The sequence below is a fragment of the Coregonus lavaretus genome (assembly GCF_964263955.1).
Source record: "Coregonus lavaretus genome assembly, chromosome: 7".
NCBI classification, from domain to species: Eukaryota; Metazoa; Chordata; class Actinopteri; order Salmoniformes; family Salmonidae; genus Coregonus; species Coregonus lavaretus.
In genome coordinates, this window is record NC_139994.1 from 50263958 (window position 1) to 50275905 (window position 11948).

The following is an 11948-nucleotide window of genomic DNA, read 5'->3' on the forward strand; positions in this document are numbered from 1 at the left end:
TTGTCACCTTCTCACCAAGCTGCTTGGTGATGGCCTTGTAGCCCATTCCAGCCTTGTGTAGGTCTACAATCTTGTCCCTGACATCCTTGGAGAGCTCTTTGGTCTTGGCCATGGTGGAGAGTTTGGAATCTGATTGATTGATTGCTTCTGTGGACAGGTGTCTTTTATACAGGTAACAAGCTGAGATTAGGAGCACTACCTTTAAGAGTGTGCTCCTAATCTCAGCTCGTTACCTGTATAAAAAGACACCTGGGAGCCAGAAATCTTTCTGATTGAGAGGGGGTCAAATACTTACAGTGGGGGAAAAAAGTATTTAGTCAGCCACGGACAATGGTGAAAAATCCCGCTAACGGTGGCTAATAGCAAGTAGCTAGTTAGCTGGCTACTCCCGTCTGGTAGACAGAGAGGTAGATAGCCGGGATATGGGCCTGGCTCGAGGCTAGCTCAAGGCTAACTGGTGCTTGCTTCGGGGGCAGTGGTGATTAGCCAACAGCAACATCCATTCGGTTGCGGCTAGCTGGTTGCGATCCGGTGTTAAGGTCCAGTGATTCAGTTATTCCAGCAGAAAATCCAATGTTCTGGGTGAAAACCGCTAACGGTGGCTAATAGCAAGTAGCTGGTTAGCTGGCTAGCTAGTTTCAACTGGAGATTCTAGATAAAAGGTAAGTAAATAATAGAATCCGTTCCACATTGAGTGAGGCGGGTTGCAGGAAAGTATATTTAGTAGAAGGATGAAAAGTGTGATAGGGGAATATATACAACAAAAGACAAAAAAACAAACAAAAAACAGGCTATTTACACGGACACACAACAGAGTACGGCAGAATCTGCGAAAAGCTAGTAGGAGCGGGAGGAGGATGGTCGGGACAGGTTAAGTATTTTTTTATTCCGGTTATCTTGATCTCTGGCTCCCTCTTAAGTCATTTGTGTGTTATATCATCAAACAGTGAGCTTCAAGCATCAGACAAGCTCAATGCATATATAGCTGATTTTATTAAAAACACACATAGGGTATATGGAAAAATACACGTTTTAAATTTTTGACCAATCGATTGGTCGAAAGAACAGACGACTTTTGGTCGACCAAGATTTTATTTTTTGTTGGGGACAGCCCTACATCATTGCATCCTCGACTTGCATGTTCTGTTGAATTACCGTAATCTAAATGTGATTGTCATTCTGTGCACCGTGGGTTGACGCCCTAATCAGGTTATGCACCTGATTAGGTTCTCAAATTAAAGTGCTGTCCAGCGCCACATTTTCCTAACGGAAACCCTGACACACACACACGAACTTACAAACGCCATGCATGCTTGCTCGCACCCACAAACACACGCGCACACACAGACAGTATATACACACACCAACTGGGCGCACACACACACACATTGCTCTTACCCTGTCCAGAAGAGTGGACCAGGCTGGACTTGGCTGGATCAGGCTAGGACTGGCTTAGTTAGGCTTAGGTGAGAAGGCTGAGTGGTGCTTACACAGCTGTGGTAACAGAGCTCCCCAACACACACAGAGATAGAGAATAGCTGCCTGTTTCAGGTGTGTATGGGGGGGTAGAGTACTGGTATGGATATGAGGACAGTTTGGAAGAAGCCTCGGCTCACAGCTGGAAAAAAAAAGTCTTAAAAATAAAAACAAGAACAAAGAAACTGCAATAATCCGAAAACGAGTTGACGAAAAACAAAAATAAAATACTCGATAGTAACAATAATGATTACGACAACAGCAGTAATATCACATTTGACATTAAAAAATAAAGATGATTCTCAATTTAAATCCAAACGCAGGGGAAAACAGAACAGGCTGCTGGAACAGCTGCCAGGAGCAGATGCGACTCTCCCTCCTTCTCTCCTGTCGTTCTCTCTCCAATTGAAAGGTGGCTTGACTGTGACCCTCTAGGTGACGACACCTTTGATTCCTGTCCGCCTCCCTTCAAACTGCTGTAAACAACAAGAAAAGAGAAAGAGAGTGAATGATAGCAAGTATAGACTAAATAAATGAACAGACACACCCAGTCACAGCTTGGCAGACAGCCTTGACTATCAGAAGATAGGCAATCTATGTAGTTGAATTTATGTGTTGCCTTGACACATTTCTTATGCAGTTTGGATTGCTTAGAGAGTGTTGATAGAGTCAACTTCTTTAAGCGTTTAGAATTGTTCACATAATAATAAAATGTTTGCGTTCATTGATTTCCATTTGATGCGCATGCAAATTAATAAATCAACATCGCAAAAGCTTTGCCATCAATAATAATTAACTTCGTCAACAACTTTCCATTTTTACAGAATGTGAGCCCCCAGTGACTAATACAATAGTGATGGCACCCTTTTGGAAAAACAATGCACCTGGTTGGAGACGGCACCTGCAAACGTCATGGCAACAACAATATCCAAGCAACAGAACACCACCCCCAGGCTTTGCAGTAAAAATTGACACCCAACAGACAGACACCCATGAGCTTGCATTGCTGCTCCCATAGAATTAACAGAATGTGAAAAATCCCCTCAGACCATAGCAATCTGGTCAGGTGAAAACTAATTCTATGGCTTCTCCTCTTCTAGAGATGCACATCTAAGAATAGGTGGACTAGCAGCTAATTAAAATAATTCCAGGGATGTGCATCTCTCCTTTCATGAACGATTCGATGCGCATTTAGAAACATGGGCTCCGATATGATACAGGAACGATAAGTTTTAGTTTGAAACGATTCAGTGCGATTCGGTTTGATTAGGGGCACAAATGAATGCGATTCGGTTCGATGCACTAACATTTTCCATTTTAAATTAATATCTGCTGCTGACGGGAGCTCAGGAGCTGGGCCTCTCTGAGCTGGATCTGTCTGAGATAACTTCTCTAAGCTGAGTGGCCATTTGTTAGTGTGTGTGTGTGTGTGTGTGTGTGTGTATGTGTGTACACCTGAGCCATAGGGCAGACAGAGAATCTACCACCCCCAGATTAGGGGTGGGGCAATTTACACTTTTTGTCCCCCCACTTTTTATCTGAAATCACCATCACTCACTGATTAACTTGTCATTTTCGCAGATAAAAATGTTGTGAGCTAGTACTATGACAATATTTATCTTTAGACATTAGCATGGCATTTAGCCAACTAATATAATGCAGCTTTGGATTTTACCGCCTTCTCAAAAGCAAATGGTTTAAAGTATGAAAATGTATGCACTCACTAACTGTAAGTCGCTCTGGATAAGAGCGTCTGCTAAATGACTAAAATGTAAACCGTTTGTAATTTTACTGAGTTTCTCCGGCTCAAAAAAAAGATTGCTGTCCTTTATGAAACTACCCTGTTCATGTAAATATGACCAAATACACTGACTGTTTAAAGCAAAACTACCAAAACTATTTCTTATGGTGAACCTGAACAATCTAAATCAAATCTGAATGATTGAAAACCCCAAAATCAGCAGTTGGATGCGAGTTGCGTCCACTCCGGTAGGCTACAAAACTCAGGTAAAACACAATTTTCTACAGCGCATTTGGTAACAATTAGTAGAGTTACAATTAGTTTGTATTTATTTTACTTGACTTTACCTTTATGTAACTAGGCAAGTCAGTTAAGAACAAATTCTTATTTACAATGACGGCCTACACCGGCCAAACCCGGACGACGCTGGGCCAATTGTGCGCCGCCCTATGGGACTCCCAATCACGGCCGGTTGTGATACAGCCTGGAATCAACCAGGGGGTCTGTAGTGACGCCTCAAGCACTGAGATGCAGGACCTTAGACCGCTGCGCCACTCGGGAGCCCAATAGTTGAGTGACAAGCAAACTAATAAAGCCTATGATTCGACATTGTGAAAGCCATTTTACAAGCATCTGAATGCTCAAGGTGCCGTGCAGATGTACAAATGGCCTGTTAGAACAGGGATAGGCCTGCCTATCATTGGCAAAGCGCATTATCACCAGCACTGTGCCCACAGTTGTTATTCGACAGTCACATGCATAAAAGTTCGATAGGATAGGCTACTGAACGGAAAGAGAGGACACATCAATTCAGTCACAACAGATGAGGTATTTTCGGCATAAAACAATGAGTAAAAAAACAGTGAACCAGCGATTTGTAACTGTTTGAATTGTTTTTCTGACCGATGCATGCTTGATTTGGATCGGTTGGTGCTGCCGCAGATCAATGCATTCTTATCTTAAAACACTTGAACCGGGGACTGATGGATATCGGTGAATCTTACATCCCTACATAATGAATCTATAAAAAGGGTGTTGACACATAGAAAAGGCCCCTACCTACACAAAACAATATATTGACAATAAGCAGAATGAAGCAGACAAATTTTAAAAACGCACACAAAATCCTGGATAAAGTTGAAATATGATTACGGAATTGCCAGGATAGGCCAAAAATATTTTGGGTATCTACGATTGTTCTGGCAATTCTCACATAGAAACTTCATTGGGAGGAAGGATGTTTGAAATGCTTTTTATATTTGTATCACAAACCATGAGAAAATCATGATGAAAGTGGCCATTTTAGGCCCTTTTTAGACAGAGGTATAGGCCCACATGCCTCCAGTAACAGTGGTGTAAAGTACCTAAGTAAAAATACTTTAAAGTACTACTTAAGTAGTTTGAGGTTTACTTTACTACATTCCTAAAGAAAATAAAATGTACTTTTTACTCCATACATTTTCCCTGACACCCAAAAGTACTCTTTACATTTTGACAGGAAAATGGTCCTATTCACACACTTATCAAGAGAACATCCCTGGTCATCCCTACTGCCTCTGATCTGGCAGACAAATTAAAACATAAATGCTTCGTTTGTAAATTATGTCTGAGTGTTGGAGTGTGCCCCTGGCTATCTGTCAATAAAAAATAAAAAAAAGCTTTTGTGCCATCTGGCATGCTTAATATAAGGACTTTGAAATGATTTATACTTTTACTTTTGATACTTAAGTACATTTTAGCAATTCCATTTACTTTTGATACTCAAGTATATGTATAACCAAATACTTTTACTCAAGTAGTATTTTACTGGGTGACTTTTACTTGAGTCATTTTCTATTAAGGTGTCCTTACTTTTACTCAAGTATGACAATTGAGTACTTTTTCCACCAATGTCCAGTAAGACCCTATGATCTGTGAACCGTGCATGATACAGACATCTTGGTGTCATTGTACTCTTTTTAGTGTGCTCTAAAATATGGAGTATGTCTAGATGCTGAAATAACAAAATTCACATTCATTTATTCAACATAAAAAAATATTAAAATCTTAAAAGTACCCTTTTATATTTTTGACATTTTGTTTGGAACAATATACTCTTCAAACAAGTCAGATTTCCAGAGTGGGATCTCTGGTACTTGGGAAGATATTACCCATTTTATACATAGACATTTCCATTATAGGTCATTAACCAATCACAGCCCTCCTTTAGGATAGCACATGCAGCAAATTATCAGCAGAGGGAGTTCCCTTTGAATCCATATTCCCATTCACCGTGTTGGTGTTGCTCATAAAATTGCTCATAACCTCAACATTAGCAGACAGCCCACTCGGGAAATGCGATGTACTTGTAGAGTATATTGTGCAAAACAATGTATTAAAATGAACAAAATCAACAAGGGTACTTTTGAGATATTCATTTTAATATTTTTTATGTTTGTATTTGTATTTATCAAGGATCCCCATTAGCTGTTGCCAAGGCAGCAGATACACTTCCTAGGGTCCAGCAACATTAAGGCAGTTATATACAATTATATTTATTACATGACAGGACTGTCCGACAGCTAGGATCCAGGATTCAAGTTCAATGTCTAATGTAACTGGTTAATGCTTAATATATGATATAACAACAACTTACACTGCCTTAAACGCAAGGACAAAAAAGTAATGTTTTATGTCACATGATTTTGGACAAATCCATCAAGACACCAACCATGAGAATGGGTTAAACATGAATCAACTCGTGAATTGTGTTGAATATAGCCATGTTCCCCCTTATTACTATACATTACCAAAAGTATGTGGACACCTGCTAGTCGAACATCTCATTCCAAAATCATGGGCATTAATATGGAAAAGGTCCCCCCTTTGCTGCTATAAACAGCATCCACTCTTCTGGGAAGGCTTTCCACTAGATGTTGGAACATTGCTGCGGGGACTTGCTTCCATTCAGCCACAAGAGCATTAGTGAGCTTGGGCACTGATGTTGGGCAATTAGGCCTGGCTCGCAGTCAGCGTTCCAATTCATCCCAAAGGTGTTCAATGGACTGCCAGATGGTGAAGCGTGATTCATCACTCTAGAGAACGTGTTTCCACTGCTCCAGAGTCCAATGGAGGTACGCTTTACACAACTGCAGCTGACGCTTGGCATTGCGCATGGTGATCTTAGGCTTGTGTGTGGCTGCTCAGCCATGGAAACCTATTTCATGAAGCTCCCGACTAACAGTTATTGTGCGGACTTGCTTCCAGAGGCAGTTTGGAACTCTGTAGTGAGTGTTGCAACCGAGGATTTTTACGCACTATGTGCTTCAGCACTCGGTGGTCCCATTCTGTGAGCTTGTGTGGCCTACCACTTCGCGGCTGAGCCGTTGTTGCTCCTAGACGTTTCCACTTCACAATAACAGCACTTTACAGTTGACCGGGGCAGCTCTAGCAGGGCAGAAATTTGACAGATTGACTTGTTGGAACGGTGGCATCCTATGACGGTGCCATGTTGAAAGTCACTGAGCTCTTCAGTAAGGCCATTCTACTGCCAATGTTTGTATATGGAGATTGTATGGCTGTGTGCTCAATTGTATATACCTGTCAGCAACGGGTTTGGCTGAAATAGCCGAATCCACTCATTTGAAGGGGTGTCAAGATACTTTTGTATATATAGTGTATCCTAATGTAATAACATGAAAAAAATTGGCAGATTATTATCAATAACTTATTAAAAGCTGCAACAAGTCCAGCGTAGGAAATCCTCACTGGTACTCTAGTTTATAGAAAGCACTATAGATCTAAAAGGGCCTAAAAATGGCCACTTTTAATCATGAATTATATGTGAGAATTGCCAGAACAATCTGAGACAGCCGAAAATATTTTCGCCATCCTGGCATGGAATCGCCCAAACACAACTTTGTAGTTCATCATAACATAAACAATACTAGATGCACACGTTTATCTCCGCAAGTTTCCTTAGTGCTGTTTGCATGCCAAGATAATACACCCTTCCAATAGATACACGCGGCGAGGCAGGGCTTAACGTGACCACGCCCCTGAGTAGGGTACATTCGTTACTCCTATGTTAAATTGCCTACTTTACTCATAACCCGACAACAGCGGATTTTTTTAAAAATCATTCTATAAATATTTTGGATATGCTTGGTTGGTCGTTTTTAACATACTTCCATGTCGTCCTAATCAAAAACTACATCACACCTAAAAACACTTTCATTCTAAATGTAAAAATGTTAGCATGAAGAGACTGTCGCATGGGATGTACATCCCAATTATCAGCCAGAGAGACGATTCCAACAAACTTTCTTAACTAGCTGGCTAACCCTGCTTTTAAGATGACGAAAAGCTGTTGCGTACTGTTTTGTTTGAAAAGTAGTAGGAGAAAAAGACCACCAAATTAAATTTAACTGCCCAAGGACCAGGTTAGACGAACCTCATGGTTTCAGGCTATTATGCCGCGATAATGATGGAAAGCTGTGGGCTCTGGTTTGGCGATACATTTGTGTGTTCGAAGCACTTAAATCACCGGTAAGTCGCTAACACTTGTTTGTATCTAATTAGCTATGTATATTGCATAAAGCTTGCTAGGTAGCTTGTAGTAAGGACTAGTGAGCTGTATCCATCCAAATAACATCTATAATATTTTCCTGCATTTGGATATTTATGCAAACCTGGAGATTCTACCAAGTAGGTGTAGATATCGCCATAAACTACTTTGGGCCATTTGGTAGTGTTGTCTCGTCAGCTGGTCTCCGGCAAGTTGAAAGCGCCAACAATAATCAACTTTTCAAAATACCTAGACCATTCAAGGGCAGGCAAAGACTGGAAGTAGTTACGCGACATATCTAAGACTAGCGAATTAGATTGAGACTAACTTATATCGCTAGCCAGCCAACTAACGTCAGCTAACCGGCAAAAAGCTAGGGGTAAACAAACAGTGATGTATGTATGATGGGACAGCTTTACTGTCAATAAGTATCATGCAAATCATTTGTTGTTGTGACAGCCAAATATGTTAATAATGACATGAGGCTGCTGAAAACCTTTATTGAAAAGACAAAAAAAAGTGTCAGTAGTTTGCTTAGGATGCCACCAAAAGTTAGGCTAATTACATGGGAGTAAGGAGAGTACCCTATGGCTGTACCCTAGTAAGGGCGTGGTCACGTTAAGTCACGCCTCGCCATCTGTATCTATAATATTAGCCAGCTACAGTGACAGTAAACACCATGGCCAACCGGTGTACGATGCGATGGTTTAGGAAATACAGCGAACTAGTAATGTACAGTAGGATTCAGGTGTTATTTTCTGCAAAATAAAGTAATAAATAATTTGTACTTGTTGCTGTCTTTAATATCTGATAAATAGTTTTCCTTAAATCATTGATTTACTACAGAATCTTGCTTGTCTGGAATTTAGTACCAGCCACCATTGCATTGGGCCATGTAGTTAGCAACGCTAACAAGGCTCGAGCATCAAAAAGCTCTATCAGAAAAGGCACGAGACAATTACTTTAGCTAAAATGTTAAAGATTTGTATTACAATTGTTCTGTGATGTTAGTTAACTGAGTAGCTTATCAATGAACAATTACTTCGTATTTCGATTACATAACACTAACAATGAGTATCAATGGCCGTGTAAGGCCTTCGGTTTACATCCAAGGTTCAAATGGGGGGGCGGATGAAGGGGGCGGAGTGTCCGCGTGTGTGAATCAACGCGCTCCCCCTCCCGCGTCAGTCGGCCGCCCCTACAACTCTACCCCGCTGCTTACTATGGCCTTCCACAACCCGAGCAAAACAAACCAATAAAACAGCAATGGTAACCGACAATACCGTCGTCCTACAGCTCGCTCAGAGCCCCATCTAATGAAACACCAATAATTTCCTTCGAGAGAATTTTGGCACTTGACTCGCGTTTGTATGGGCCCTCTCAGATTAAAGTGATTTGCTAGCTGCGTAACGTTATAGGTGAGTGTCAACCATTCCCAAATGCTCAAGGAACCATAGCTTACCTTTCTGAATTAATGTAGTTTATTTTTCAAATACGTTTTGTTGTGTACAATCTTCGGTTTTAATTCATATGCATTGGTTTCCTTTCTCTTTCTGTAAACATCCTCCTCCAACAGAATGGTATTGATACTCTCATGCAGTCGTGTTCAATACGGTCGCTGCGTGTTGATGTCTAGTCGAGAAGTCTGCTCGCTATTCTTGTTGTTTGTGTTTTAAGAGAAAGATGGCCGCCCTACTCGCACCACGTGACTTAACATTGACTTGTGTTACGAGTTGTTTGCTAATGTTAGCTGGGTATGCAATTTTCAGACGAACCATCCCGCGCTTGCACAGCATGTATAACTTATAATAATATACATATTTGCAATTGGGCTGAATCTAATGCGTTTTAGCGTGCTCGCAAGCGGTTGTAGTGGTATGTATGTAATCGATACACATACGTCAACACTTTCACGTGGGTTGTTTACATGGGGTGGGGGGGTTGTAACAACAGGGGTGTAATCATTATGCAGATTCTGTTCCAAACCGTTTACTCCAAACGGAAAACGCAGACGAGAGTTTATATTGGTCAAATTCAGTTAGGTCCTTCCCTGTTTCGTTCCGTTTGTTCTTTGCTTCCGTTTGATTTCTAAACGGTAAACGGTTTCCGTAATGAATACGCCCCAGATCCTATTATCGCGGCTATTCAATTGAACCAATATATTTAAAAAGTCGCTCTGGTCAGACTGCAAATAAACGTTTTTTTTTTATTTCTCTAGTAATCAGAGGGTGCCGCAACACTGTATTTGATATTACTTTTCATAATATTTACTGATGGAGGAGAATGTTTTCATATTGATTACTTCCGGGGCACCTCTGTGTTTCCGGAAGTTCACCAACCTCTCAGGTTATGAGTTCCCCAGCACGATAGAGACTAAAATAAGAATAATTTGGTTGCAAACCGAGGTTGGAGGTACAGTCTGATTGCTTTCCCGTTCTTATATTGTCATAACGTTAACTACATTTGTTTGGAGTGACACATTTTAGCACAGAGTGTGACGGTTAAATTACATTACGTTCCAATCTAGCTAGCTAGCTACCGGTCGACCTCTCTGGTATTTCAGGACCTTCAGTAGATTGGCTAAGCAGTATATTTGCTGTATGAAAGATGATTGTGTTGATCTTCCGTTCTTGTCATTGACATTTCCTTTCCTGTTGTTTTTGCCTCCTATTACTGCAGTGCTCCATCCCACCCTTCCCTGTCTCTGACTGACTCAATCGTGATGACAGAACCACACAGCCCTATCTCAGCCTCCGTCCCCCAGACACCCCCAGGCATCATCATGCCCCCAGCCGATGGCAGCGGCACAGTGGTGGAGATGGACCCTGTGGAGTACACCCTCCGCAAGCGTCTCCCCAGGAAGCTGCCCAAGCGCCGCAACGACGTGTACGTCAACATGAAGACAGACTTCCGGGCCCAGCTGGCCCGCTGCCAGAAGCTCCTGGAGGGAGGAGGCCACAGGGAGATCTGCGTCCATGGTCTGGGCCTGGCCATCAACAGGGCCATCAACATCGCCCTGCAGCTCCAGGCCAGCAGCCAGGGGGCGCTACAGCTGGCGGCCAACACGTCTACAGTGGAGCTGGTGGACGATCTGGAGCCTGAGGACCCGGACGAGGTGGGGGAACCCATGACACGCACCCGGAATAATTCGGCTATTCATATCAAAGTGTTCTACCCAGACCCACAGTGAACCGAAACAGATCACCATCAGTCCAGGCTCGGTTATGGCTAGCTACCTCCATTGTCATGGTGTCTGTAATATCATAGTAATGGAGGCTAGTCATACTAGGGGTATCTCACCTGGTCAATCCCACCGGCTATCCTAACCCTCTGCGGTGGCTAAGATCCTGTTATCCAGATGTGAGGAATAATTAGAAGTATCTATGAACTGAGCTAATTTCAGAGCTTTTGGAAGTTCTTTCTCAGCTTTGTCATTTTGTTATGCATGTCAGTCATAGCAGTGTATTTGTTAGTATCAAGATGTGGTGTTTCATGCCATCATTTCCAATCATTCAATGTCTGAAAAAAACTCCCATAGGAAATGGGACAGACCACACTAAGGCTGCGTTTACACAGGCAGCCCAATTCTGATCTTTTTTCCACTAATGGGTCTTTTGACCAATCACATCAGATCTTTTCACATCAGCTCTTTTCAGAGCTGATCTGATTGGTCTAAAGACCCATTAGTGAAAAAAAAGATCAGAATTGGGCTGCCTTTTGTAAACGCAGCATAACTCATGCAAGCTACAAAACTCCTGTTCCACATGTGGGAATACATGCTCTGAAAAGGATGTGGATTTAAAGCTTACATAAAATGTATTTGTGACACCTTTTAGATTTTTTTAAAGTGTAAACACTGAATATTATTTGACCATGGGAATGAAATAATATTTTAGTCATTTGGTGCCAATTATGCATTTTACATACATTGACATTCAAACTCTGTCGAGTCAATAAATGTTCGTTTTTTTTACATCGTACAAATTGATGTTTTTAGCTTCAGCATTTGAATATGTATACACAGTATTTATTGTACATGATGTATAATAAAATAGGAAAAGTACTGAAGTTTGTTTTATGAAACAGTAAGTGTAAAACGGACAATCATCCAGTCATTTTTGAAGTTAGTAACAGTGAATCGCCACTAGGTGGCATTCGAATGCTTCTTTCGTGCACTGCTTACAC

General features: G+C 41.5%; 2 protein-coding genes across 7 annotated transcripts in view; one reads left to right on the forward strand and one right to left on the reverse strand.

Annotated features, from left to right (window-relative positions):
* Window positions 1-9432, reverse strand: part of gigyf1a (GRB10 interacting GYF protein 1a) — a 29504-nt gene extending 20072 nt beyond the window's left edge. For all 4 annotated transcript variants that reach the window (XM_084165711.1, XM_084165710.1, XM_084165709.1 and 1 more), the window contains exons 1-2: window positions 9226-9432; window positions 1399-1952 (exon numbers count right to left, since the gene is read on the reverse strand). The gene's annotated coding sequence lies outside the window, so the exon portion shown is untranslated. The remainder of the gene's footprint in view (window positions 1-1398; window positions 1953-9225) is intronic.
* pop7 (POP7 homolog, ribonuclease P/MRP subunit) lies at window positions 8921-11826 on the forward strand. 3 transcript variants are annotated; one of them, XM_084165713.1, is made up of 2 exons: window positions 8921-9181; window positions 10443-11826. In XM_084165713.1, the coding sequence occupies exon 2, from the start codon at window positions 10486-10488 to the stop codon at window positions 10951-10953; it is 468 nt and encodes a 155-aa protein (XP_084021839.1). In that variant the 5' UTR covers window positions 8921-9181; window positions 10443-10485; the 3' UTR covers window positions 10954-11826. The 3 variants fall into 3 exon arrangements, with proteins under 3 accessions (XP_084021839.1, XP_084021841.1, XP_084021840.1); XM_084165715.1 differs by having other exon boundaries at window positions 8927-9032; XM_084165714.1 differs by lacking the exon at window positions 8921-9181 and adding an exon at window positions 10075-10175.
* The last annotated feature ends 122 nt before the right edge of the window (window positions 11827-11948 follow it).